The 27,661-nt window shown below is 46.8% G+C and overlaps 1 protein-coding gene across 1 annotated transcript; it reads left to right on the forward strand.

The window, feature by feature from the left end:
* The first annotated feature begins 1,794 nt into the window (after positions 1–1,794).
* Positions 1,795–27,106, forward strand: LOC113990266 (sodium/hydrogen exchanger 2-like). Its single transcript, XM_027725517.2, has 12 exons — positions 1,795–2,044; positions 2,954–3,417; positions 4,155–4,405; positions 7,269–7,486; positions 11,024–11,220; positions 14,493–14,582; positions 16,735–16,805; positions 17,940–18,104; positions 18,555–18,669; positions 19,895–20,029; positions 24,600–24,666; positions 25,525–27,106. Exons 1-12 carry the CDS (start codon positions 1,795–1,797, stop codon positions 25,668–25,670), a joined length of 2,169 nt encoding a protein of 722 aa, XP_027581318.1. The 3' UTR covers positions 25,671–27,106.
* Positions 27,107–27,661: the final 555 nt, after the last annotated feature.

Here is a 27,661-nt window from a genome sequence, read left to right on the forward strand (position 1 = left end):
CATTATCAAACAAATATTGATTCTACACACAAAACCATTTTCCAGAGCTCTGTCGAGCTCCCCTCTGTGGGTATTTTTTCCCTCCAAGATCCAAAGGTTTCATTTTTGGCTTAAGGTAAATGTAGGTGAATATTCATTTTCTTGCCTTTTTTCCCAAGCAAAAAAAAATGATTGTTTGGGGGTGGAGGGGAGTGGGAGGTTCTCAGAACTTTTTCCATGCCACCAAATAGAACAAGTCCTCAGACTCTTAAATTTAGCACCAAATATTTCAGCAGAAAGAGGAAATATGATGGCTTGGGATGTGAGCCCAGGCTCAGAGCTTCCGCTGCTCTTCGCTCTGGCTGAGTAATGTCTTAATTACTTCTTAATTGCTGTTAAGAGCACTGTGTTCTCACTCCTTTAGAGTAAGGAGTGATCCCTTCTGAGATACTGGGAAGAGATTCTTCCCTGGGAGGGTGGGGAGGACCTGGCACAGGTTGCCCAGAGAAGCTGTGGCTGCCCCTGGATCCCTGGAAGTGTCCAAGGCCAGGTTGGACGGGGCTTGGAGAAACCTGGGATAGTGGGAGGTGTCCCTGCCCACGGCATGGGTGGGACTGGATGGGCTTTCAGGTCCCTTCCCACCCAAACCATTCTGTGATTCTGTGAATTCAAATTAACCACGATAAAGTAGAAAGAGGTCACTCCTGGAGGGTATCCCTGTCTTCCAAAATTTATCCTCCTCTTGCTTCCCAACTGGCATCAGGAACAGGGAGCTCCTGTGCTGCTGAGGCCCAGGAGCTGTGTCGGGGTGACGCTGGGCTGTGACTCCCACATGGAATTGGGTCACCAGCCTGTCTCTGGCAGCTCAATTTTGGTGTCATTTGGGTGGCTGAAGGGAACAAATAGGCCATCGATCCGTCTGGACGCAGCCCCGGGCCCCTGTTTTAATTGCGTGTATTCTCTGCACTAAATTTATCCCTCTTGAAACATCATCAACCTAAAAGGAGCTTCACAGCAGAGGAATTTGACCCCATACGTTGGGGTTTTTTTCCTCTGTGTTATTAAAATCTGTTAAACGCTGTTGCAAATAATTTTATTTTTCCATCTCTCCAACTATTCTAAGCAGCTCAGTTTTTGATGCCATTTTCAAGTGGTGAAGAGAGATGAAGAGAACTTTTCTTGTAAATCCTTCTTATAGGGAGAAGCTTTAAGCAATCATTGAATCTTATTTGTCTCACACAGGTGACTTCCACCTGCACGGGTGACCTCCATCCCTGCAACTCTGTGTTTAGCACAACAAACTGGGTGGATTGCATGATTTACTGATGAAAACTGATTATCGGAAATGTTGCTGCCGTGTTTCCTCTGCAGAAATCCAGGGAAGCCCACGGTGAGATGGAGCTGTTTCTGGATGGGGCTTTTTTTATGGGACCCATTCTGTCAGGTCTGGCTGCTCTGACAGTGAAGATTAATTTTGTTCCCCTCCAAGAAGGGTTTTTGAGAGACTGGGAGCCAAAAATGCCCAGAGTTAGGACTAACATGCCCCTTGTGCCGTTGGTCTGAGGGCTCACGAGGCTTTCCTTCGAGGAAGCATCCGCAGGAGGAGCCTCTATTTGGCCATGTTGTTCCAAAGGGTGCGAATCTCCAGTGGGATCTCCCAGCTGGAAGCTGATGGACCAGGGAGGGGAGTCTGGGAGGTGGAGCGTTTGCTCCTCCCTTTGCAGCCACCCACACGATGCGTGTGTGTCCAGCAGCATTCCCAACTGCTCACCCGCCAGAGCCACCAACTGGGAGCAGCCAGAGGCTCCCAGGGAGATGGAGGAGCAGGGAGCAGCCGCTGTCCTGGCTGGGTCCTTGCTCTCCTGCCTTCTCCAGGCCCCCGGGGTGGGAGCCCTGCAGGAGCCGCTGCTGGAGGACGTGACCCTGGAGAACATCAGCTGGGCAGCCGAGGAGGCCCCAGGGAATGAGTCCTCGGAGCACACGTTCTTCTCCCTGGATTATCAGCACGTCCAGGTGCCCTTCGAGATCACCCTCTGGATCATGTTGGCATCCCTGGCCAAGATAGGTGAGGGCTGGACAGGGGAAGCAGGGATGGGATGGGGTGGGAAGGGGTGGCCTTGGCTTCAGATCCTCTCCAGTCTTGGAGCCTGAGATAATGTGCCCAGCCCATTAATGGGAAGTATTAATATTGTGTTTTGTATGTACAATTCTATCTATAACACTCTATATAATTTTATATATTATATTATATGTTATATATTATATAATTCTATCTATAGTATTTTATAAAATATATAATCCATTATATAATATTTTATATTTACAAAAAAAATTTAAGATATGTTATGTATACTGCTGTGTACATTGCTGTACTTATATTTACTGTAATTAATTATACAATAATATAATTACATAAATTATATATTATAATATTACTATAATGCAATAATATCAATAAAATGATACATAGAAATAATATTACTAATATTACAATATATAATATAAAATGTATAATATTATATATCATCTATTATATATATTTTTGTTATATATTTTTATATATTCATATAGTTATATTACATGCATATGTGTATATGTGTATATATTTATATATTTGTATATATGTATATATTTATATATTTATATATTTATATATTTGTATATATGTATATATTTATATATTTGTATATATGTATATATTTGTATATTTATATATATACATTATATATTTGTATATTTATACACACACACACATATATATATGTAATATATATATATGTAATATATATATTATATATTCTCCATAGACCCATATATTTTGTTTCTTATATCTATTTCTGAGCGACTTCACCTTCACTGGGTGCACTTATTTCTGCTGCTCCAAGCTGTAATTTGCTGATGGTGGGAGAACGGGGAATTTCCTGACCCAACGAGGTGAGACAACCCAAATTTTTCTCTCTCCATCCCCTCCCAGGGTTCCATCTCTACAACAAGCTGCCTTCTGTGGTTCCCGAGAGCTGCTTGTTGATCTTCGTAGGGCTCATCATGGGGGGGATCATTTACGGCCTGAACGACAGGTCCCCCCCGGTGATGGACAGCGACATCTTCTTCCTCTACCTGCTGCCCCCCATCGTGCTGGACGCCGGTTACTTCATGCCCAGCCGCCCCTTCTTCGAGAACATCGGCACCATCCTGCTCTACGCCGTGGTGGGCACCATATGGAACGTGTTTGGGATCGGCTTCTCCCTCTACGGCATCTGCCAGGTGAGGGCCTTCCGGCTGCAGGACGTGTCGCTGCTCCACAACCTGCTCTTCGGGAGCCTCATCGCCGCCGTGGACCCCGTGGCCGTGCTGGCCGTGTTCGAGGAGATCCACGTCAACGAGAAGCTGCACATCCTGGTCTTTGGGGAGTCCCTCCTCAACGACGCCGTGACAGTGGTGAGGACCAGCCTGGTTTGGGGTGTTTAGCGGTCCTTTAGTGTTTAAAGGAAGGGTGGGGTGTGAGATCTCAGCCGGGAGAAAAGGAGACTCGGGGGGACCTTCTGTCTCTCTGCAACTCCCTGACAGGAGGGAGGTCGGGCTCTGCTCCCAGGGAACAAGGGCCAGGACAAGAGGAAACAGCCTCGAGATGCGCCAGGAGAGGTTTAGATTGGATATCAGGGATAATTTCTTCATGGAAAGAGTGGTCAAGCATAGGAACAGGCTGTTCTGGGCAGTGCTGCAGTCACCATCCCTGAAAGCGTTCCAAAAATGTGTGGATGTGGCACTTGATTAAATAGTTTAGTGGTGAACATGGTGGTGGTGCTGGTTGATGGTTGGACTTGGTGATCTTGGAAATCTTTTCCAACCTTAAGGATTTTCTGATATGCTGAGGGAAAAGGCATCAACAGCCTCTTCTAGCAGAGGGCTCCCGGTCCAATTCTCTGTCCTGAGGTCCTGAGCAGCTTTCAGGTGAACACAGAAGCTTTCAGATGAAGAGCTCTTTGTATGTCTGGGGACAGGAACGCCCAGGAGTGCCACAGCAGGCTCTTGGTAGGACCCAGACCTCAGGGAAGGATGGTGACCCTGCACTGTCAAAAATCCCAGCAGTGTGTTTGGTGTCATGACCACGTGTGGCCACGTCTGGTGAGTGTCTCACTAACACCCATTTCTCTCTTTCATTTTCCCCCCCAAAGGTGCTCTACAAGCTCTTCCGGTCTTTCTGTGAGATGCCAACCATCAAAAGCGTGGACGTTTTTGCAGGAGTTGGGAAATTCTTTGTGGTTGGGCTGGGAGGGGTGTTGGTGGGGCTGAGTTTTGGGTTCACGGCCGCCTTCACCACGCGCTTCACCAAGGACATCCGCGTCATCGAGCCGCTCTTCGTCTTCCTCTACAGCTACCTGTCCTACCTCACCGCCGAGATGTTCCACCTCTCAGGGATTGTGGCGTGAGTTCCTGTCCAGGAAAAAACATCTGTCCTGTCTGAAAATGTCCTTTCCCTGGGTGAAAAAAATATCAGACAAAGTTTTCAGCTCTGCTGAGTTGGAAATCTGTGTGTGCTGGCCATCAAAGCCCGTGGCGGAGCCCTCTCCAAGTGCAGCTCCATTTCCCAAATTACACGTCAAATTGCAAGTCACCAGCAATCCTGCTGGTGGATTTATGCAGGTTATTGAGGAATGTTTGTTTGAGCTCCATGGTTTTTGTCTGGAAAGCCTGGATGTTCAAGCAGTGAGAGTTTGAGTAGGTTTGGCAGAGCCAGAAGAGGCTTTCTTGGCTTCTTTAGTTATTTTCCGTGTGGCCCAGTCAAAACCAACATGGGAAGGGTTACAAGGGTTTAGTCAGATCCTTGGAAAGGTTTGGTCGTGGTTTACAGCATGTCTGCTCTCACATCCCCCTCCCCATCTGCACGTCCTGCCATCAGCCCACCCTGGGTGGTGCTCCCAGAGGATGCACAGCCCCTGCGGGCACAGAGCAGAGAGGGATAGGATGGGAGCTGTGCATTCCCTATGGAGCTGAAGCCTGAAATATTCCTGCTCTTTGGGAGCAGAGGGCTCTAATGGAAACTTCTGACTTGGCACCAGAAGCTCAGACACAGCTCATGGATCTGTCAGGGCTCCTGAGGGTCTCATCTAGCACCTCCCTGTCTCCAGTAGTGTTGGAAATCTGACCAATTTCAGTCAAAGTTGTCAGAGATCACTCAATTAATCTATTTTTCTTTTTACTGGGTAGATCTTTCCATAAAATGAAGGATTTGGGGCCAGATCCTTCAGTTTTAAGAAACTAACTTTGTGCTTATCTTGTCATGCATTTCCCTGGTAGGGCAGGTGCTGAGATAAAAATTAGATATAATGACCCCAATGTTCACCAAAATCTCACCTTGGGAAGCAGAGAGAGATGAAAACCAGAGTGATCCAGCCCTCCTGGTTTCTGTGGGCTGAATTCTGTTGTGTTTGGTTCTCCCACCAAAACTGAGTCAGCTGGTGCTGAGGATCACAACCACCTAATATTCCCCCAAAGACTCTGAGCCTGCATCAGTTGCTGCAGTGTAAACAACTGTGCAGCTGAGAATAATGAAGATGAAAAGAAAATAATAAAATGAAGTGGGTTCTGAGCTCGGCACAGGAGGATCTGAGAGATCTATTTTAAAACTAATGATGTTGCTTTGGATATAAACCATTCCCGTGTCTTGCAGATTTTGTTTCCTCAGCTGGTTAATAGGAGCAATATTCGAGTGTTCCTGCAAACAATTCTAGCTCTGGGAATAGGTAGGAAAAGCCTATTTATAGGAGTGCAAGACAGAACAGTGAAATAAATATGCTGCATAATCATCGTGGAGCAGAAAACATTCAATCCTAATGGTGTCTCCTTCCATCAATCACAATCTGCTGTACCCATTATGGAACCCATTTGCTGTTCTTTTGAATAATGCATTTTTTCTAAAGCCAAACAATGGCAAAGGCAACTGATTCCTGCCCTGTGCCCTTCTAATTGCCAAATTAGAAATGCCTCTCTTACATATCTGGAGTTCAAACAATTTGTCCCGTCGTGCCCAGGGAATACTGGATTATAAAAACCAGCTTTTGGCACTTTGTTTCACTGGAAAATAATTTGATTGCCAAAAAAATCAGTTCTGCATAGCCCAAAAAATATGACAACTGTGAATGCAACCCAGTCTGGGAAACAGCTCTGCAAATGGGTTTTAGTTTGATTTTGGTTTTTTTCCTTTCTTTTTCCCTTTTTTTTCCCTTGCCCTGGTGGCAGTGTCTATCTTTGAGGCCCTGACAGATCAGGTTTATTCCCTCTCTGTGTCCCTGCTGTGACCCCATACCATTCTCCAGTAGGCATTCCCAAACCACAGCTCTGGAAGTCACTTGCCCATAAATACTTGTTGAATTTCTTAGCTTCTGGCTGGAACTGTTTTACTCACTATTTATTGAAGCAGATACAGAAACTGAAGAATTTATTGGTTTTTTTAGACTGTGGTTCAATCCCTGCTGCTCTTTCTGGCAAAGAGGGTCGGTCTAAATAGGATAAATCAAAACAGACCAGTTTTGGAATATCTTTAAGTATTTGTACATTCTCTTAGGAGGTGAAAGATGTGAATTCAAACAACATTTGGTGAAAAAGGGATTTGAATCCTTGTCTCATGCTCAGGATCTCTTTCCACAGCAAGAGCCATCACAACTTTACAATTTTAAATGCAATAAAAATGTGGATGCCTTACAAAATAGCCATGGAAATCAGATCTTGGAAATTTAGAGCCATTTTGTTATTGCTGCTACAACGTTTAGAATGAAATATTTTAGTCCAGGTTAAAATATAATAAAATGGAGCTTCGATACTTCGAGCGCTCGATTGTTTTGACCTTCTAGGATTGCTGATCTGAAAATGTATTGATTTGGAAAGCTGATGAATCAGACTAACCACATGTTCCCTGGAACTTGAAGAACCAATTATCCATGAAAAATTACGAGGCAATTGCAAGGTCAGAGTTTGGCAAAGTGGAAGAACCGAGACCAGTGTGTGGTGATGGGAAGGGTTGGGTGTCGTTACTTGTGGGTGTTGGTGTGTGCTCTGATCAAAGGCAGAAGGTGATGAGTTTTTTGGCTGTTCAAAACCAGATTCAGGCAGTTTGGGCAACCTGTCTGAATTTTATCGTCCTGGTCGTCCTCTTGATGTCCTTCATGTAGGAAGTGAGATGTCTGCAAACATCCAGGACTTGATGAAACGTATTTTTTTTATAAATGACAATGAGTCCATTTTCAGTGCTTAAGGAGAGAAAAAGTTATTGTTTGTTTTAACTTTCTCAGCATCATTGCCTGTGCCATGGGCATGAAGCGTTATGTGGAGGCCAACATCTCTCTGAAGTCCCACACCACAGTGAAATACTTCATGAAGATGTGGAGCAGCGTCAGTGACACCCTCATCTTCATCTTCCTCGGAGTTTCCACCATTGGAGAAAACCATGAGTGGAACTGGCCCTACATCTGCTTCACTGTCATTTTCTGCCTCGTTTGGAGAGCTCTAGGTAGGGCTAATTACGCATTTTATTTTTTAATGTGTATTATTGTTTATGGGAGTGAAAAATGTGGTTTCATTAGAGAATGCTCCTGCCCCTCCGTCATCCTTTCCTGTTTACTGTGCATGTGTGACTGTCCCAGATGGGAATGCAAGGCCTGAACTGGGACATCTCAGCCAATGCTTCCCTCATCCATCCTACTCAATTCCAGCTCTTTCATTGTATTGTAGTTTCCTGCTCTGGGCACTCACTGGTGTTAAATAGAAGTGCTCGTGACATTTTATCAATATCTCTGTCTTTGATCCCTCTTCCATTGCCGTGATCTCCTCTTCCATTTCAGTGCCTCTTGGTCCCTTGTTATCCTCACAACAGGAGGGAAATTGCAGGTACTTTGGGATCAGAGATACGTGTCGTATTCTGCAAGGCAGAGATTGAAGGGATTTAATTAATAACAAGCTCATGTACAGCAGCATCTTTCCATGAGAAACTGCAGGAACCTTCCAGCAGCTGTCCCTGGAGATGCTGATCTGCTTTACAGAACAGCATCTACCCAGGTCACTGCTGGAGAGATGAGATGTGGGATGTAAAATGTGAGGATGCTTCTGCTCCTGCTCAAGAGCTTCAGGTCAGGGCTGAGAATGGCAGAATTGGGGAACTGCTGAGGTTGGCAGGGACCTCTGGAGATCACCTGGTCCAACAACCCCTGCCTGTGGCAGGGACTGTGTCCAGATGGATTTTGAATATCTCCATGGATGGAGACTCCAGAACCTCCCTTGGAAACCTACTGGACTGTTTGACCAATCTCAGAGCAATAAAGCCACCAAGACTTGGTGATAACAAGAAGAGAGAAAGGCATGAAAATAGTCTCCTGATGACTCTCTCAAGGGTTTCTTTAGCCCCAATTATAATGAAAACACAAATCCTGGTCCCAGAATTCCCTGGGATCCCATTTTCATGCATTGTAAATCACCAGAAAAATGGATATTCTGTGTTTCTGTCATCCCCAGTTGTATTTTGAGCTGATTTGGTATTTGGAGAGGCTGAACCTCCCTTCCTGTCACAGTGTGCTGTCACCTAATGAGTGCACAGTGCCTGTCTCCTCATTTATGGATATTTTTATATATTAACTGTATTTGTGAATATAACAGCACCCACTTTTGGCAGAGAATTTGAGAGCTAAAAGACATTCAACAGGATTTTGTTTACAAACCACTGAGTCAAACAGTGAACTTGAATTTGACAGACACTTCAGGAAATTGTATAAATAGGATGTGCCATGATTAGCAAGACAGGGCAGAATGGGGTTTATTAGCTGTTAATCCGTGCCAAGGTTTGTTTTAATAACTGCACCATCCTTGGAAATGTGCTCATTAGTTATTTGTACATTCAAGTGTTTTATTACAATTGAGTGGTTTTCTCCTGAATTATTTGCTCAGATAAAAGGAGTTCTGAACGAGTTTGACTTTTTTAGCTCAAAAATTCTTCATTGCAAGACATAAGGAACATAATAATGCTACAAAAGCACCCCAAAATTTCTCTCTAGGCCCTTCTGAGTACAGCTCAAATTACGGGGAACATTATCAGGGAAGGTTCAGGCTGCAGCCAGGAGAGAACACACAAACCATGGCTGGACATGGTCTGAATGGTCCCTGTCCTGCAGCACTTTCCTGGGGAGCTGTTGGGGAGCTGGGAGGGTGAGAACTGGGCAGGAGCTGCTCCAAGATGGGCTGGGAAACTCCTGCCTTGGGGATGGTGGTGGAGATTGGACCTTGACCTTCTCAGAGCCATCCAGCAGCTCTGGATGAATTAATAATTAATTAATGTTTGGATATTTAGGAAAAATTTCTTCATTGAGAGCTGGTCAGGCATTGGAACAGGCTGCCCAGGGAAGTGTGGAATTATCATCCCTGGAAGTGCTCAAAATACGTGTGGATGTGGCACTTGGGGACATGGGTTAGTGGTGGCCTCGGCAGTGCTGGGGGAGTGGTTGGACCTGATGATCTTTGAGGGCTTTTCCAGCCTTAACAATTCTAGAATTCTGTGATTCTGGAGGTGCTGGAGGCACTGATTTAGAAATGGGAGGTGCCACTGGAATTGTACTTGCAGGAACTGGGGGCTTTTGGGTGGGCAGGGCTGGGATTAGTGTGCAGATGGTACCTCAGTTCTTCACAGGACCCTCCCAGTGCTCCTAAATATTTGAGAAATCATTCTGCTGAAGTTTAGGGAGTTACTTTGATATGAGAAAGATCATCTAAAAAGGAAAATACAGCCATTGCAGGACAGCACCAGTATTACCCAAGCCCTGGGGAGATTTCTGTCTGCTCCTTCCCAAGGTGTATGTCCAGAAAAAAATCCACTCTGCTCAGAGTGATTAATTGTATGTCATCTCTTGCAGCAAACTGGCCTTGAATTAGTTTAGGGCATGCTAATAATAATTTATGAGGAAAGATTAAATGAAGACAAAGGCCAGGATATCAGCTCAAGTAAATTTTGTTCCTTTAAATCATCAGCACTGCCTGAGCTCTGCAGTAGGTGCAGATGTGATGCAAGGAATGCTTTATTTTATTTATTTGGTTGTTTTTTAAGTTTCAAAGAACCTTGATACTGAAGAACTGCTCTGGACACCAGCTCTGTGGAACTCTGGACATGGGGGAGGTGTTCCAAGGTTCAGTTAATTGAGTTATTCCCAAACATCCCCAGCTTTTGTTTTCTTCAAACTGGTCTGATGTGCACTCAAAGTTCAGATACTTTTAGCTGTAGGTGTGTGGTAATATGTTTGATATGTACAAGTGCACTATTTTTATTTCTCTTACAAACCTCCTCTAGAAAAGCAACAGTGCTGTTGATACAGCTAATTCCTGACAAAATTCAGTGTCAGGCTGTGCCATCACTTCTCAAAATGGCCATTAATCTTTGGGAAATAAGATGTTTATTGCATCTATTGGTATGGAAATCACGGCTGCCTGATTTAAGGCCTGACTTTTTGTACCTTTCTGCATCTGTTTGTGTATTTGCAAATGGCTTTAAATCACAGCAATTGCTGTGTCACCTCACACAGCCTTAAATTCATCCTGTATAAATCTTTGAGGGGAAGAAATAACATTAACACAGGTGGAATGTAGCTACTTATCCAAGCTACTGCTTGAAAACTTTTGGAAGGAGGAGGGTAACTTGCAGCTAAATTGTTGCTGATGGTTTTCCTCGAGAGCATTTATAACCCAAGCAATTCAGTCACTTGCTGTCACTAATTAGAATAAATCGATATTTCAGAACTGTGACCAGTCAATATTTGTAATCCCCTAAACCAGAAATATGTTGGGGATTAATTTTTATCTGGACAAATCAAATTTCAACCTGTTGGACCAGGCTGGAATTAAAATTCTCCAGTGGCATGTTGGTAACACACCCTCTGGGGCCCTGGGCAGTTCCTCCCGGTTGGTGTTTACCCATCCCAGGATATTTTACAGTGAAATAGAAGATGATGATGAGTTTTATCCAGTTGTTCTGTTTGTTTGCTGTGCCTCAGTCTTCTCTCCTGCCTTCCAGGGGTCCTGGTGCTGACTTTCTTTGTGAACAGATTCCACGTGAACACCATCACCAGTAAGGACCAATTCATCATCGCCTACGGGGGGCTCCGGGGGGCCATTTGCTTCTCTTTGGTTTTCTTGCTCCCTGAATTTCACAGAAAGAAGCTCTTCATTGCAGCAACCACCGTCGTCATCCTCTTCACTGTGTTTGTGCAGGTAAAACTGACATTTTGAATGAATTCCGACTTGGGACCCCTCCAGGTGGACCATGGAGAAGGTTCCTCTCCCTCAGGTTGGGGTTGTAAGGAGTTCTGGGGCTCCAGGGCTGAGTCTGTAAGGAATTCTGGTGCTCCAGGGCTCGGGAGGAGCAGCAGCAGCCTCGGCATTGCTGTGACATCTAGTGGTAAAACCATTCCTGCAGCCTTTGTGGGATGAGGATCTTGGATGTCTCTTCTCTGCTCAACAGAGTCTCCAAGGGCTTCTCTGAAATACACTTATCAAGGGGGGGGAAACGGTTTCCACCACATTTAAAGGAGGATGTGGTGGAAAAACTGGGGTCCTGTCATCCTGAAGTGAGCAAGGCTGATGTTTATCCCAAAAATTAAGTGTGGGTCTCCATAGGGCTGAAGCAAGTGAGATAATGGGGGTCTGGGAAAGTTGCTGTGCAGAAAAACTCCCTGGGGGCTCCTGGTCAAGGACATGAGGTCCATGTGGAGCTGCTGACCCGGGTCTGCCCTTCTCCTGCCCTGGGATGGAGGGAACAGAGGGGTTTCTGGGGCTTTGGGAGATGGTGGCTCGTGGTGACAACTAATGAGTGGTTCTGTGGCTCAGCATCACCCTGAGAGCAAATTCCTTCCACTTGGGCTCACTGAAGCCCTCAGTGGATGTGCTGGGCCCTGGGGCAATGTGGAGGGTTGGGACTGACTCTCTGCTTCCCCACATCCACCTGAGCTCATCCTGAGCTGAAAAAGTGGTCGAGGAGGGGGACGTGCTGATGGGTTTGGAACTGGGACCCGCAGGGCAGTGGGACTGGGCACAGCCTCAGCCTGAGAGGAGAGAGCAGGGGCCAGGGCTGGGAGGAGCAGCCTTAGATAGAGGTTGACAAGTTTTAAGATGCAAATGTGGGTCAGGAATTGAAAAGCCCCGGTCACCAGGCACGTCCGCTCACGCAGAGACGCTCTTGAGCCTCACACAAAGGTTGTTCTAAGGCAGCAGCTCCTTTCTGCTGAGGCTTCGGGAAATCCTTCCCAGGACTGGGAAAAGGGCTTTTGTGTAAGCTCAGAGCTCAACTGGTGATGTCACCTCCTTGCAAAAGGGTGAGAGTTAAACAGGGTCCCCCCTGGGTACGTGTGGATGGGGCGACCCCCTGACCTTCAGCCATTCAGAGGGGATGTGGTGTCTGTGAAGCCAGGCTTTGCCAGGCTCCAGGTACCTGCAGTGCCAAGGGGAGCTGAGGCCACCACCAGAACAGGGGAGGAAAAAACCAGGAAAGTTGCTCGAAAGCTGAGGAGGAAAGATATTGCTGCAGCTCAGCACAGGAAAGGTGGGGAAAAGTAATAGGGGCAGGAATTCAGATGAACCTTCAGAAGCCTGGGTTAAAGTCTGTGGCACTGCTGCCAGACACATCAATGGATTGAGGAGTGAAAATCTTCAATATCCCAGTGTTTTTCAGGGTGCACATCACTGGGGGTGGAAAGGACAAGAGAAACACTGGGTATGAAACAACTTCTGTGCATAGTGGACATTCTTGTTGTTTTGTGCAATGAGTTTTCTTTACATTCACAGTGATCTCAACACAGATTTGGTGGGCGGTGTCTGTGTTAAAATAGGACAGGAACTAAGGGAGAGATGATTTGGGCCCTTCTAGGTTGGTTTGGGCCAGCAAAGCATCTTGTCAGAGCACAAACCCACTTCCTTCTTTGATTCCCTCAGCAATGCTGACCACACTGCTACAGAGGAAGGACAATCCTGTAAAATAGCTGGGCTTGTCCATCCATGGGTCTATCACAGCACTGCACAACCCAGGAAACTCCTCTCTCTTGGCCTCTCTAACCCAGTTGCACAAGGCTCTTCCCACAAAAAGCCTGGTTAATAATTTTGAGAAGGTTGACTGAGCAATTGTCTAATCCTCAGTGCTTCCAAGCGGGCTGGAGATGAGCCATGCAGACCAGGAAGCCCTCCAAGGAGCTGTGGGCTTGGCTGGAATGTCACAAAAAGCCCTCATTGTTCTGCCTCTCGCTGTGGTTTGAAATGAAATGCTGTGCTCTCCATTTGAGGTTCACTCTCCCAACTCAGTGACCTGTGACCTCTTCCATGGAATCCTTAGCAAATATAAGAGTTGTGAAGAGGTGGGGGGGTTTGTTTGCTGCCCACATTGCCCCTTTGGATGGCTGGAGGTGGAAAACGTTGTGTGGGCCATGACAGAGCCTCAGGTGATGCCCTTGGTTGAGCTGTCCCTGGTGAGCAGAGGAGCATCACCAGGGACCTCCAGGTGTGCTGGGAGATGACATGGGATTCCCACAACGGTCCCAAATGCTGCTTTATGAATGCAAACAACTGCAGCTGATTATCCAAGAGGATAAGCAGCATAGTCTCCACCTAATTTTTGTAATATCTGTTATTTCTGAATTTGTGAGTTCTGTGTTGTTGACCCTGAATAGCAATGCATTTTTTATTGCTATTAGCTATTAAAATGACACATTAATTGTTTCTGCAATTAAAAATGTGTTCAACTCTCCTCTGTGCCAGCATTTGTGACATTCAGAAGTCATAAACATCAACTACTCCATCATTTTTGCTGTAAACATGTCCTAGAAAAGTCATTTAATACTGAAGCCAGACTAAGAAACACACCACAGCAGTGTTTTAGAAGTTCTCTCACGAGGCTTAAAGGACATTAAAACTTTTCCCTTGACCCTTCCCACCAGGTGGATGCTTTGATTGGCAAACTTAGCCACTGGCTGGCCACCAGAGATCGTTGGAGTAATGGGCTGTGACACATAAAGCTCCAGAAGTGAGCAGACAGTTGCTGGCAGAGGCTCCACGCTGAGAAATCTCAGGGATTATCATTGTTTCAGGCATTTGAACTTTGATCATTCCAAGCCCCTCTCCATTTGGGAGTCCACGAGCAACGTCAGACCACAGGCTTGACCTTGGAATTATTGGTTGGCTTTCTGTGGGCTCTGAGCTGCCAGAGGAGGCGAGTGGAGCGTTCCCTCTGTGCCTCCCCCATCCCGAATTCTCCACGTGAGCTCCCGCTGACAGGCTGCTCCCACGAGCAAACCCTGGGTTTGGTTTGCAGTTGGGAGAGCAGGTTCTAGTCTTGTTGAAGCTTTGCAGGTCATATCTTGCCACTAAAGCAGGGCAGATGAGAGGTGCTGGCTCAGACAGCAGAACACGGCTCATCCCCGTGCTGGTGGTGGTTTTGTCCCACCAGGAACATTTGATGGGAAAAAAGGCTGATTTCTGTGTTTGTGGTTGTTTTGCAGGGAATGACCATCCGTCCTCTCGTTGACCTGTTGGCTGTCAAGAGGAAAAGGGAGAGTGCTCCCACAGTGGGAGAGCAGATCCACATCCGGGTAAGGATCAACAGGAGGCCAGAGCTTTCTGATATCTTTGCTGATAGGATGGGCCTTCTAAAATGGGGGTGTCTCCAGGGACCCTACAGATCTGCAGTTTGACCCAAATCCTCCTCAGGTCAGTCCCTTTGCAGGTTGGAAGTCCTGTGCAGTTTCCTAACCATGGGCTGTTGTTTGTTTTGGAAGAGCAGCCACCAATCAGGCTGATGTTCCATCAGGTAATGCACAAACATGATAGGAAAAGATGATCCCTTACCCAAAACTTTACGACTTAACTCCAATTTTTCTGCTTCCCTGAAAAGAGAGATAGAAAGAAAATGAGACTTGGTAGCTTTCAGGGTTGGGATCTTCCGTGTGTTCCCCAGTCCCATCACCACCAATGGTTTGGATATTTCTGCAAAAGAATCAGAAAAGGGAGGATGAGGTTGGGGTGGAGGAAACCTCTGAAGTGGTTTGAAGCCAGGTTGGATGGGGTTTGGAGCAACCTGGTCTAGGGGAAGGTGTCCCTGCCCATGTCATGGGGTGGAATGAAGTGATCTTTAATGTCCCATTCAACCCAAACCATTCCATGATTCTAAATCCATAACCCAAAGGTGGGATTTCAGGATTTCAGTCACTTTGTTCTCACCATCCAAACATTGGTATTTCTAGTCATAGAGGACTTCAGAGGGAGGCTCAGCTCCAGGAGGTCAAGGGATTCCACCCATCCAGCTGATGCTTTGCGTTTGCATCTGCATCCCATGCACAGTTAGGATATTTCTGAATCCAATTGTTCAATCCCAGTCACATTTCTGTGGGTTTGGCTCCTTCAGGAATATTATTGTCATTGTCTTCTTTAGAAATAAAGCCATTAGGGCTGAGGACATTTACAAAACCTGTTTGGCACCCTCACAATGAGGTTGTTCTGCAGGGCTTTGTCTGAGGTGAACAGAACAGCTCGAGGGGCTGAAGAGTCTTTTCCTACCGGGAACAGAGAAGAGTTTCTTCTTTTGTTGCTGTGTGAATAGTAAATCATCTCTGGGAATGTGTTTATTAGGAGATGGGAGCTGAAAGTGACTGTGTACCAATTAAGTTGAGAAGGTAATAATGCAGGTAGTTGGAAATCAGGGATGCAGAAGCCAGGATAGCTTTCCTTCTCAAATTTATTTCTCCATCTGGATGGTCGGGACACTGTTCCTCACAGGAATGAGGATCAGCGTGTGTGGGTTTAATTTCTTAGAATTGTAGAATGGGGCAGATGGAAGGGACCTTAAAGCTCATCTCATCCCACCCCCTTCCATGGGCAGGGACACTTTCCACTATCCCAGTTTGCTCCAAGCCCTGTCCAACCTGGCCTTGGACACTTCCAGGGATGGGGCACTCCAGTGGTTTTGGAGGTCCTCAGAACATGCAGCTGCCAATGTGAGCACACTAAACCCCCACCAGGCGGCAGGGCTGAGGGAGCCACTCTGAAATTTTCTGTCTCTGACCCAAGAAAAAATAATTAAAAAAACAATTAGAGCTGGAGGAAGCTCCAGGGTCATTGATACCTGAGTGGGGAGGGGCAGCAGAGCAGAGCCCTCTCCCCATTCAGAGATGCCAGTAGGAGGGAAAACAATTTGGGAAACTACAAAGATTTAACTTCTAGGTGAAAAAAATCAACCTGTCCGGGATTTTAAATATAATTTTAATATTTTAAACAATAATAAAAACCTCTGTATGAGGCACAATATGGCCAGTGATTAGTGGGAAGTGTCTGGGGGAAGGCAGTATTAAGTATTCAAGACAAAACATCATTTATGAGTTATCTGCAGTGATATCCTGATTCCCTGAGTCAGATTGTCCTCAAAAACCCCAGTAGGAGTATTTCCTGCTTCTCAAGGCCCAGTGGGCAGGACATGTGAGCCCTCAGCCATCCTGCACAATCAGGTGCAGGTTCATGTCCCCCAGCATTTATTCTCTGCTTGCCCAGATCTGAAAGCAAACCACTTATTGTACTCCAGAACCAACAAATCCACGTGGATGACTGGATGGGGAACTACCCCAAACCCCCTCTCCTTGTTTCCCAGCTCCATATTCTGAGCTGGAAGCATCCCCTGTGCTGTGTGTGGCTCTTGCTGTTTGCTGGCTGGGTTCATCCCCGGGGTACAGCCAAATCCTCTCTTCTCTTTAGTTCTTGGATCATCTGCTGGCTGGCATTGAAGATATATCTGGACACTGGGGACAGTATTACTGGAAAGACAAGTAAGGATGTGCCAAAAGACAACTGTGGACATGCATAGGAAAAAAAAAGGAGGCTGGTTTCTATTCCCAGAGTTTCTGCTGTGGGCAGCTGAGCCTTGTTCATCCTTGTGGCACAAGAGAGCTGACACAGGGGCAGCTTTTCCTTGTCCAAGGTGGCTCCAGGTTCTTGGAGCGCTTCCCTGCTTGCAGACACCTCTGGTACCTCGCCCTAAAAAGATCCTTTCTCCTCTCCTGTGTTGTTTGTCCCTTCTCATCCACAGGAATCTGCTGGCAGTGGAATGGCCACGACACACAGCCCATCCCTGCCTGTGCCCTCCTGCCTGTCTGGCCAGGTGGGAGCTGAGCTCCCCAGCCCAGGCTTGGCAATTAGCATTAAAACATTAAAAATTAACATTAAAACTATGAGTTTGCAGCACTGCTTGTTGTGGACTGAAATTACAGAGGATCTCTACAGATTTCTGTAGCCAAGTGCTCAATTTTCATTAAATTCCCATAGTTTGTACATTTTGAAATTTTAAAAAACGACAGTGAGATTTAAAAAAAACCCAAACACAAATAACATAAAATATACTAATAGCAATCTACCAGATTTAATTCCTTGGCTGTGCAGACACAGATGCAGCTGGTAGATTTTCTTTTTCTTTTTTTTTTTTTTTTTTGGAATGCTCATGCTTGGAAGTGCCACTAGAGGGTATGGGAATCACTGCTACTGAGGAGCATCCTGGCTCCTTTAGAGATACTGATTTTAGAGGTCTTTTTCAACCTAAATGATTCTATGATTTGAGCTGAAAGCAAGAAAAATGGCTCAAAAGGGAATCTGGAAGTGTTTAAATCTGGGGCTGCTGCATGTGCTTGCAAGACTTACAGTGGAGCTCATGCTAAGTTTGGCATTTTGGGGAGTTTTTATTGTATTTGGGAAGGTTTTAATATTTTGGCTCATGTACTGGAGTGCAGAAATAATTAGGGATAGACCTCTTGGACCATCAATTTCTGGATAGAAAGTGATGGGATATAATGTAATATAATGGAATATGGGACAGCTGTGGGCTGTGAACCTGCTGCCTTGCTCAGGTCTGGTTTGGTGCTGGGGAGTCCTGGAGCAGACTAAGCCCACCTTGCTTTGTCCTCAACCAGATTAGAATATTTCAACAGCAAATACCTGCAGAAGATCCTGCTCAGGGAGTATGACCAGCCCAAGTCCAGCATCGTGCTGCTCTACGAGAAGCTGGAGAGGAAACACGCCATCGAGCTGGCAGAGGCTGGGCAGCTGGGCCATGGGCCTGCCCACCCCTCCCTGCTGTGAGTAAACCCTCTTAGACCTCCTAAATCTCTCGAAGGTCAGCGGGTGGGTGTTACAAATGAAGGGCTGGATGGGCATCTGCTGACACCGATGACATGGAGCCTTACCTGAGTGATGTGGAAACAATGCTCTGAGGAGAAGGCTCTTGCCCAGTTTTTGAGGGTTTTGCACCATGAGGTGTCCTGGAGGAACCACCAGTGAGACAGCAGGGATGAGTGTTTGAGTGCCAGAATGGGCACTTCACCCCTCACAGATGGTTCTGCTCTGCCACAGCTCTTCTATCCACCCAGGAGCACAACGTCAGCACAGCTCTGATGCAAATACTAAATTCCCCCTCTGCAAGGATGAGCTGTTGGTCATGTTGGCTGAAGGGCTGCTGGGGGTGCTGGGATTTGGGGATGCACTGGTTGTGTCCCTTCTAAAATGAGGGGTCCTGGTTTTCTTTGCAGCAGCAACGACAGGACTGTCAGAACAGACCAAAAACTGGAGGATACTCAGAATCCTGATGTCCTGGATAATATGCAGGAAATTTTGGCGAGGAACCTGTACCGGATCAGGAGAACGGTATAACTTTTCCCTCCATCTGTATTTTAACTGTCCAACAGCACAAGTTACCTCAGTTATCTGAGCAGCCTGAGCAGATGTTATGAATGTTTCCATAATTACCCATGATGTCTCTTTGTGAGCAGAGAATAGTTGGCTGTGTGGAGCCAGATCCAGTTTCCAAGTCAGTGGCACATTTCTGTTTGCACATGACAGCTTTTGAAAGGTTCCCCCAGTCAGCCTATAATTTCCCGGAGTATTTTCGGCATCAGTACCCGGCAGCAGAAAGGAGAAAGGAGGAGCACATGGAACTTCAGGCACATCCAGCAGCAGCTCCTGGTTACTGACAGGGCAGAGCAGGGGTGTGTTATCCTCACACTGCACTTTTTTCCATGGAAGGGGACACGGTGGGTGAGCTGTGAGTGAGAGTTGATGTGCAGAGGTTTCAAAGCCGCCCGGCAGGTTTGCCACGGAACTGGTACAGCTGGTGAAAGAGCACAAACCCTGCTCTCTGTTTACAGAGCCACTCGGGGATCATGGCTGGGGTTTTGCACAGCACCAGGGCTGTGCATGGTAATTGCTGTTCACAAGGAGCCTTATCCCTAAAATCCACCTAAGCCTTTGTTTTACGGATTACACACGGAATGAGGAGTCCTTGGGGATGGGGCTGGTGCAGGCACTCAGCACAGGGGGATCAGCCACCCCCTCCTGTCCCTCTGCTGAGCCAAGGGAAGCAAGGAAATAAGGCTGGGAGGAAACCTATAGATGTGGTGAAGGGGATGAGGATAAAGGCACAGATCCTGTTTGCACTTACTCCTGCCCAAATCCAGCCTCACCCCTTGTAGTGACAGAGTTATCCCAACTCCCACGGATGTTAGTGGGAGGTTTCACTTTGGGGTTTATGGTACCTGTTGTTTGCATGATCTATATAGGAAGGTGGGGCTGATATAAGATGTTGTAGGGCTGGGGCTGAAGGTGCCTCGAGCAGAGTCGTGGCACTCATTCCATGTGTTACCTGGACTATCAGAGCTGTATCTCAGTCTTGTCATTCAGTGATTTCTTGGGTGATCTCACCCAAAGAAAGCAGAGTTTGGAGCCCTTTCTCCCCTCCGTGGCTTTCCCTCCCTCCCCACCTCTCATGGATCAGTTTATCCCCATAAATAGGTGGGATGGTTACAGGGGTGAAGGCAGTGAAGTGAAGGCTGGGACGGTCCCACATCCAGCTCCTCTCTGGTGCCTCGTGCAGGGCCCGGCGTACAACAGGCACACCCTGCCCGGCGAGTCCGAGCCCTCGGAACATGCCAAGGAGATCCTGATCCTCCGGCACAAGAGCCTCCTCGTGGAAGTGAGCGGGAGCGACGCGGGCAGCTCCAGGAAGGAGGTAAGAGGGAGCAGGAACAAGCAGGGATCATGCACAGGCTGCTTTCCCTGGGCAGATGTAACTACAGCCTCTTTATTGCTGAGGGTATTTCCTTTAAAAGACAAATCCTGGTACCTTAAACTAAAAAAGAAAGGGTATCTTAATCCCAAATCACATTCCAGTGAGCAGGAAACACTGAAGCAAAAGAACCCAACCCAACTCATGCCAAACCAAGGAGCCATCCTGAGCACAGCCCCATCCACTGCCTTGTGGACCCAGCCTTCCATGCTAGGAAGGTTGTTTACTGAGCAAATGTTATTAATTGGGCTTCACTCTGTACATTCCAAGGTCTGTTTTTCCCATGTTTTCTGGGCAATTCGATCAAAGGCAGGAATTTGGTTCCCCCGTTGTCAGTGGTCCAGGTGGACTGTAAATATTTGAAACTGGTGGTTCCCCACCCCCCCAACTCTTTCGAAAGGACTGCAGCATTTTTGGGAGCTTTCCTATTTATTCTGGAGGTGGGGTTTTTGTTTTTAAAAGCAGCTACAGTTCCGGAGAGAAAATAGAGAGAAGTTTTGCTTACTGGATTCCTGGGAGAGCCAAAACTTTTTCCAGTTTACTGCTGGCACAGTTGGTTCATGTTCTGCATCAGAGGAGAAACAAGGTGAATACAATGTCTGTGCTGAAGACTTTTCCTAACTTCTTTGGAAGTCAGTGAGAGAAGCTGGGCCAATTTCCTCACGGAAAGACAAAATAGTCCAGGGATGGTGCATGAGGAGCAGATTTGGTCTTTTCAGTTCCTCCCATCCTCTCTACTCCTGTTCTAGAGGAAAAGCATTTAACCCCTGCCAGATTCTGTTCCCAAACCTCCAGATCAGCAGCACGGTAGAATCATGGAATATTCTGAGTTAGAAGGGACCCACAGCGACCATCAAAGTCCAGCTCCTGGCCCTTCACAGGACAGCCCCAAGAATCCCACCATGTACCTGAGAGTGTTGTCCAAGGCTGTCCTTGAGCCCTGTCAGGCTTGGTGCTTGCAGTAATTGCTGAGCCATCCCTAAATTTCACCCACTTCTCCAGATTTTAGGCTGTGATGGCTGTTCACACTGTCCCAGTGTGGACTGTGATCTCTAACCTGGGCAGCAAGGCTCCATCATTAAGGAGAACAAAATGACCTTTGAAAAAGAAATAGATAACCTTTCTTTAGGTAGTATTTTTTCCACGACAGCACAAGAACTTGGGGCTGTCATGGGCTTTCTTCCTCTCCATTTTCCTTGTGGCAATACCAATCATGGAGGAGCCCACCCAGGACAGCAGCAACGCCCCAAAAGCTGCTGCTTCTCAGCCCTTCATTCACAGAAAGGTGCTCCAGCTCTTGCAAACAACTTAAAAGCTTTAATTTGATCATTTACATGCTGATTGGTACTTACAATTCAAAATAGATAGGCAAGAACATGGCATGTTCCTGTAGAACATTTGGTATAATTAAACTTCAAAAGAGCAACATCAAACTCCGGCTGATTTTCAGCACGACGTTCCTGCTTTAAGGATATTTGATTGTTAACCCTTGTGCTCCTGCTTTCCCCTTTGCTGCTGCATGAGGTGGCAAATTTAGGAGCTTTGGGAGGGCTGTTACTCCTGTTCCTTTGTATTCTTACAGCTGGGCTTTCAGGGAGGAGAATATTTTTGGGGAATTGCAAAGGCAGTAGAACTCACTGTCTCTGACTCATGGATGGTGTTTGATGCCCTGTGAGGGTGGAAAATGCCCTGTGGGTCCTGGAAAATGCCAGTTTGATTGAAAGGGACCTTAAGGACCATCCAGTTCCAATCCCTGGCCATGGATGGGGACATCTTCCACTAGATCAGGTTGCTCCAAGCCCTGTCCAACCTGGCCTTGAAGAGAGAGATACTAAACATTGGGAGCTGATCCCAGTGACACCTGCAAGGGTGACTCTAAGGCAAGAACCATCCAGCTGTGCCCAAAATAAGCCAGGCCTATTTTGTGACATCAGCAGCTTATCTGGTAATTTATAGGAATATCTGCCTTGCTTTGCTGTGAATAGAAATAAGGCAATGCCCCAAAGTGATGAGAAAATGTTCTAACAGAGCCCTGGAATATTAACATGGTATTAATTTTATATATATAATATTACGTAATATTAAGGGGGGTGGGTGAACACTGCTACTTCCTGCTGTAGGAGGACAGATTGCAGAATTTATCAGCAGAAAGAAGGAACACTGTACTAAAAAGTAGATTTTAGCCCATTATAAGCAGCCCCATACTTTAAATTTTTGGGCAAAAAAGCTGCTACTTATATTTAGTTTCATGCCAAGTTGACAAGAAAATGGCATTTTCCTGATTAAAAAAAAAAAAGAGGTGAATGAAAAATAAGGTAGTTAATGTTTGAGATTTTTCTGATTGTCAGACATTCCCAAAGGGGAAGGCTTTGGCCTTCCAGGTTTTGAGTCAGCAAGAAAAAACTGACTGCTGTCACTCCACATGTGCTTCTATTCTACATCTCACCACGAGATGGAAGCATTACAACTGTGTTTGCACATCCAACTGGAAATGCAGGGATGGGGAAGGAACTTCCAGCAAAGGGCCACTGAAACCCCTCTGGGGCTGGTGAAACTCCTGCAGTTCTGTTGCCAGCCTGTTGGAAAAAGCTTTGGTGATGCATCCAGTCGGTTAAGTGTTGGGAGCTGAGGGAATAATTAAAGAATCCCTTCGGTTCAGTAGAAACCCCGTTTTTTCTGCTTGCTGTGTGTTTACATATATATTTTTCTTTCTTAATGAAGCTGGTTAGTGCTTTGCTATTAAAGATGAAGGTAGTGCAGCTTGGATTCATCTCATAATTTATCAGGTGCTGGTTGGTCTTCCCCCCACCCCCCCCCGTGTCAGTCACCACAAAATAAGGGATGGGTGGAACAGCTTCCTTCTGTAGGTCTGTGGCTTCACCGGGCTGGGGAGGAGCCAAATTCCTCTTGGCTCATGGACAATCCATCTCCTTCCACAGGAGAAACCAGTGCCCGGGCCAGAATGAACACCAGGCTCCAGCCAGGATGGACTGGGATTGGAACTGGATGATCTTAAGGGTCCCTTCCAACCCAAAGCATTCTGTGACTGTGAATCACCTCTCCTGGGTGCCTTTAGGGGTCTCCTGCACTTTAGGTGTCTACCTGGGCTTTGGCAGTAGCGAGAGGGGGTTCTTAGGCTGCCTTTGGAGCCCCTGCCAAGGAGAGGTTGGAGAGCAAACCGGGAAAAAGCAGAGGGAAGCAGCAAGAAAAGAACAGTCCTCATCCCCCCCGGAGCCAGCGGCGCAGGTTAAATGATTTACACCAGGCAGAAAAACCTTGGCAGGAGTTCGGGGTGACTTCAGAGCTGAACTGTAGCCCAGAGGATTAACTCCAAGACTATCTATTTCCAGCAGAAAGTTCGCCTTCCTCCGCCTCGGGACAAAATTCCTGCCGAAGGCTGCCGCTTCCTGGAGCCGCGCATCCCGCTGGCTCCCAGCGCCGCCCGCCTTTGGGGCTCGCCTTATTTTAGGCAGGGCTCCAGCACAGCCTAGGCTGGCAGGGTGGGGGCCGAGATAGCCCCCGGGATAGCCTTTATTTCCCGCTGAGCGCCAGCAAATCCCTGCACCTGTAGCCAGGCAACTTCGGCCTCTTTTCTTCTGCCAAAACACGGGTGCGCTCCCCCAGAAGGAGCCGACGTGGAGCTGCCCGTGAGCCCTGTGCGTAAATGACACACCGCCTTTGGTAATTATGCCCGAGCCCTTTCACGGAGCAGGCTCCGAGAATGTTAAATGCCCCTGGGAATGGCTTTCCAGGGAGCCGGGAAGGCATTGTTATTAAAATGGTCCATAAAAGGGAGAACAAGGGCTGGAGGGCAGCGGTCCTCGTTAGGGGAGGGAGGAGAACGAACCGAAACAAAACAGCAAACCAGGCTGGGAGGTGTCCAGAGTTATTTTGGCAGTCTGGGCTGCTGGACCGAGGTGCCAAATCACAGCTGCGTGAGAGACTTATTCCCAGTTTACGGCGGCACCGAACAATCCAGGCAGCATTGTGCTACCTGATTTGGATTTTTTTTTAGTTCTATTTGTTTTGTCCTGGAGGGTGGAGATTAGCACTGGAGTGAAAGGACAGGGAGCTCGTTAGTGCAGCTCGTTACCTGCCTCCTTGGCCTGCAGCCAAGGTGGGGAACAGCCAAGGTGTGAGAAACAGCCACATCCTGGGGACAGCTTTGCTTTCCCTGCTCCATCCTCCCAGCTCCAGGGCTGCTCCTTCCCATCCTCCCAACCACTCCTGGAGAGCCCAGACCTCTTCCACCAACTCAAATCAGTGTCTGTAAATGTTTCCTGCCATCCATTCGGTCTATTTTTAGCAATACTTCTGTTTGTTTGTTTGGTTGGTTGGTTGGTTGGTTTGCTTTGGTTTGGTTTACTTTGTTTTTTTTTCATGGCAGAAGTTAAACAAATGGGAGTGGAATCCTTATAGGTTGCAAATGCTTATTTATGAGGCAGGAGTGTAGCTCCCAGACTTGTAGCTGTCTCCATAAATGCACTAAAGTCCTTCTCTCCCTCAGTCCCAGAAAGATGATTCCTGCTCGGCACAAGGTGATCCCACCCCCCAGCTCAAGCTCTGCCGTTCCTTCACTGGTAAGTTGGGGGGGCCTGGGGGTGATTCCCTGCCCTCCCTGCCCCCTCCTCCATGTGGGATGACCCAACAGGTTCAGGGAGGATGTGTGGACAAAGTGGGGCTCTGTAGATGAGCATCAGGAATGAGCAAGAAGAGCCTTCCCAACCCTGGGGCCCCTTCTCAGCCCAACCCGAGATCAGTGGGAATAGTTTGGGTGGGAAGAGATCTTTCAAGGCCGTCTAGTCCAACCCCTCTGCCATGAACAGGGACATCTCCCACTAGATCAGGTTGCCTCATCCAGCTGTTTTAATCCACAGCTTACTATGAATATTTAAATGATGTTCTTTCTGAAGAGCAAAGTGGTCAAAAATAACGTTTCTGGGTAGGCTTTTTATCACCCCAGGGAAAATGTGAGCACCGTGGCCCCTGAGACAGTCTGGTGACAGGACTGAAGGAGACTGTAACCCTTCCAGGGTGGTTGCATGTACATCCCTCCCCCTCCTAAATCACTTAATGTGGCAAGGTGATGTTCCAGGTGCTCCTGCACCTTCCAAAACTCTTCTAAGGTGGTCGCTGATGGGAATTCTTGTTTTGTAAAGTTGCAGGTGGGGACTGACAGAGAATGATGATATTGATCCAGATATGTAGTGTACTTCAAAGTATAAACCAGGGGTTAAATTGTCTTTTTGGGGGGGTTTTTCTTCCGTTGAAACACTGATCATTGGTTTTATAACTGAGAAGCGATCCTTGGGGTGGAACAGCTCTTCCCTAGTGAGCACATGGCCACCTTAGTAGCTCCTGGGATCTCCTCATTCCTGTTGACCCACAAAGATGAATGTTTCTCATCCCAGTTGGTGGTTTTTTTTCTCTTCCCACAGTGGGGAACACGGAAAAGGTCCGGGAAGTGAAGGAGAACCGGTCGAAATCCGTGTGCGTCATCCCCCCAGCACAGCCCGGCGGGACCTGGGGAGAGGGGAGAGACCTGAGGAGGGGGCTGAGTGTGGAGATATACAGGCACCAGTGATGCTCTGCCTTCCCACGAGGGTCTGGCTCCTCCTTGGGCAGCTGCTCTACATGTAGATAATGTAAATAAGGTGCATATTGGAAGGGACAGCATGGACAGGGCGGAATATCCGAAATGGCTTGCATGGAAACTTGGTCTTGTTGCCCAACATGGGGTTTTTCCCAGGGAAAAGGTGCCAAACTGAGCATTAGCAATGCAAGGGAGTGGCTGAGAGACAATTTCTAAGGAATTTCTAGGAAAAACGAGCCTGTTCAGACTGGGAAAACTGCTGAAACTGCCTAAAACTGCAAGGAAGGTGGGATATCAGATCTTCTCATTAGGTGACAGGGATAGACTAAACAACAGGGAGAATTTAGGTCATAGGTTGGGAAAAACTTGATAATCTCAAAGGAGGTTTTATTAGGGGGTGAAGGAGAGAGAGCAGAAACAGCAAAAGATCTCTTCTGCTCCTCGGGAACTGATGGATCCTGGCTATGAATATCCATCATGTGAAGCCCAAAGGTAAATGACAATTAAATAAGGTGTTGTGTCTTATCAGAGGGGCTATCCCACACCTAGACACAGTTCTTCTGATGAAAACTTACCACAGCTGCATTAAAAGGGAGAAAAGTATTCTTGCTGATTTTCAAAAATTTATGTAAGAGGGGTTCACCTCAAAAAGTAAAATGAGGAAGCTCCAAATCCAGTGGTGATACCAGGAGGTGAGTGTGCCAGCCCTTAAACAGATGGGAGAGTCTTCTGACAAGGTTGGTTGGTGGCAGCAAGGCTGTAAAGGTGCTCTAAGATGATCTTTGCTGCCCCAGCCAGGAGCTGGGGGGTCAGAGGGGGTTTGAAAGTATCTTCCTAAAAGGTGCAGCAGAGAGGGACCCAAAACCTCCCTGCTCTGGAGGCACTTCTGCCAGGAGAGGTGTGGCCTCTCTGCACGGCACACGCAGGGAGCTCCCCAGGAAGACAGAAATCCCCACGTTTGGGTAATTTTCTTTGAAATTCCAGGTAAGTTCAAGCCTTTGAATTCTTGTCCTCAGCTGAACCCGGCAGGGCAGATTTGTATCAACATTTTTCTTTCTCTTCTCCTTCCTCTGCTTTGAAGGATCCAAGAGTATTTAATATGAAACGAATTTTAATTTGAAACGAAATTAAAAGGAACTGTAGGAGTTCACATACTTCCCTCCATGATATTTTTGGGCTTCCAGAGCAACCTCCTGAAGGTGTGCAGAAATGGTCCATGAGGAGACCACTGCCTGGTACACCTGGGCTTTCATTTTAAATTAGAGACACAAAATTGTGTGTATTTGCTTTGCAATGAGCAGAGGTCTCATTGTCACCTGAACAAGCTCCTTTACAGTGTCCTGCCATAAACTGAGGGAGTTCCTGGTGACTTGAAGGCCACTCCTCACTGCCCCATCCCTGGAAATTCACCTCCTTGCAAAGGAAAATTGGCCCTTTTAGGCTTGTATTGCATTTCATGTGTGTATATACATAGATGTACATATTTATTGATTTTAGTGTAAGTTCATTGTCATCTTCAGTTACTTTATTAAAATTTGGGTTTGTTTCCCACTTAAATCCATCTTGAATGGGAACCATGTGGATTTGGCTGTGCTTTGTCTAGAAAACTGCCCATCTTCAAGAAGTTGTAATATATGATATGTTATGACATAATATATAGCATGTATGAATATGTTGAGGTGTACTATGGTTTTATTTCAATTAAATGTGTTGTGTTATGGGCTCATCTCAGAGTTATTACCTCCTTGTACCCCCAACATGCTCATGAGGATGTCACTGAGGCTCATTCAGCTCTGCCTTGTTCAACCCTTGGCCAGTGATCACAAGGGGATGAGGGAGGAGAGGGATTGGGATGAGGGGGAAGAATGGGCTGTTCATTGGCAAAGGAAACAAAATACTGAGTCTGAAGGTCCTGAGCTCTCTGGGGTTGAAATGTCCCTGTTCACCTGCAGTTCCAGGTCCTCAGTGTTTAAAGTGTCTCC

Source organism: Pipra filicauda, unplaced genomic scaffold, assembly GCF_003945595.2.
Source record: "Pipra filicauda isolate LSUMZ 115617 unplaced genomic scaffold, ASM394559v2 scaffold281_size1565311_pilon, whole genome shotgun sequence".
Classification (NCBI taxonomy): Eukaryota; Metazoa; Chordata; class Aves; order Passeriformes; family Pipridae; genus Pipra; species Pipra filicauda.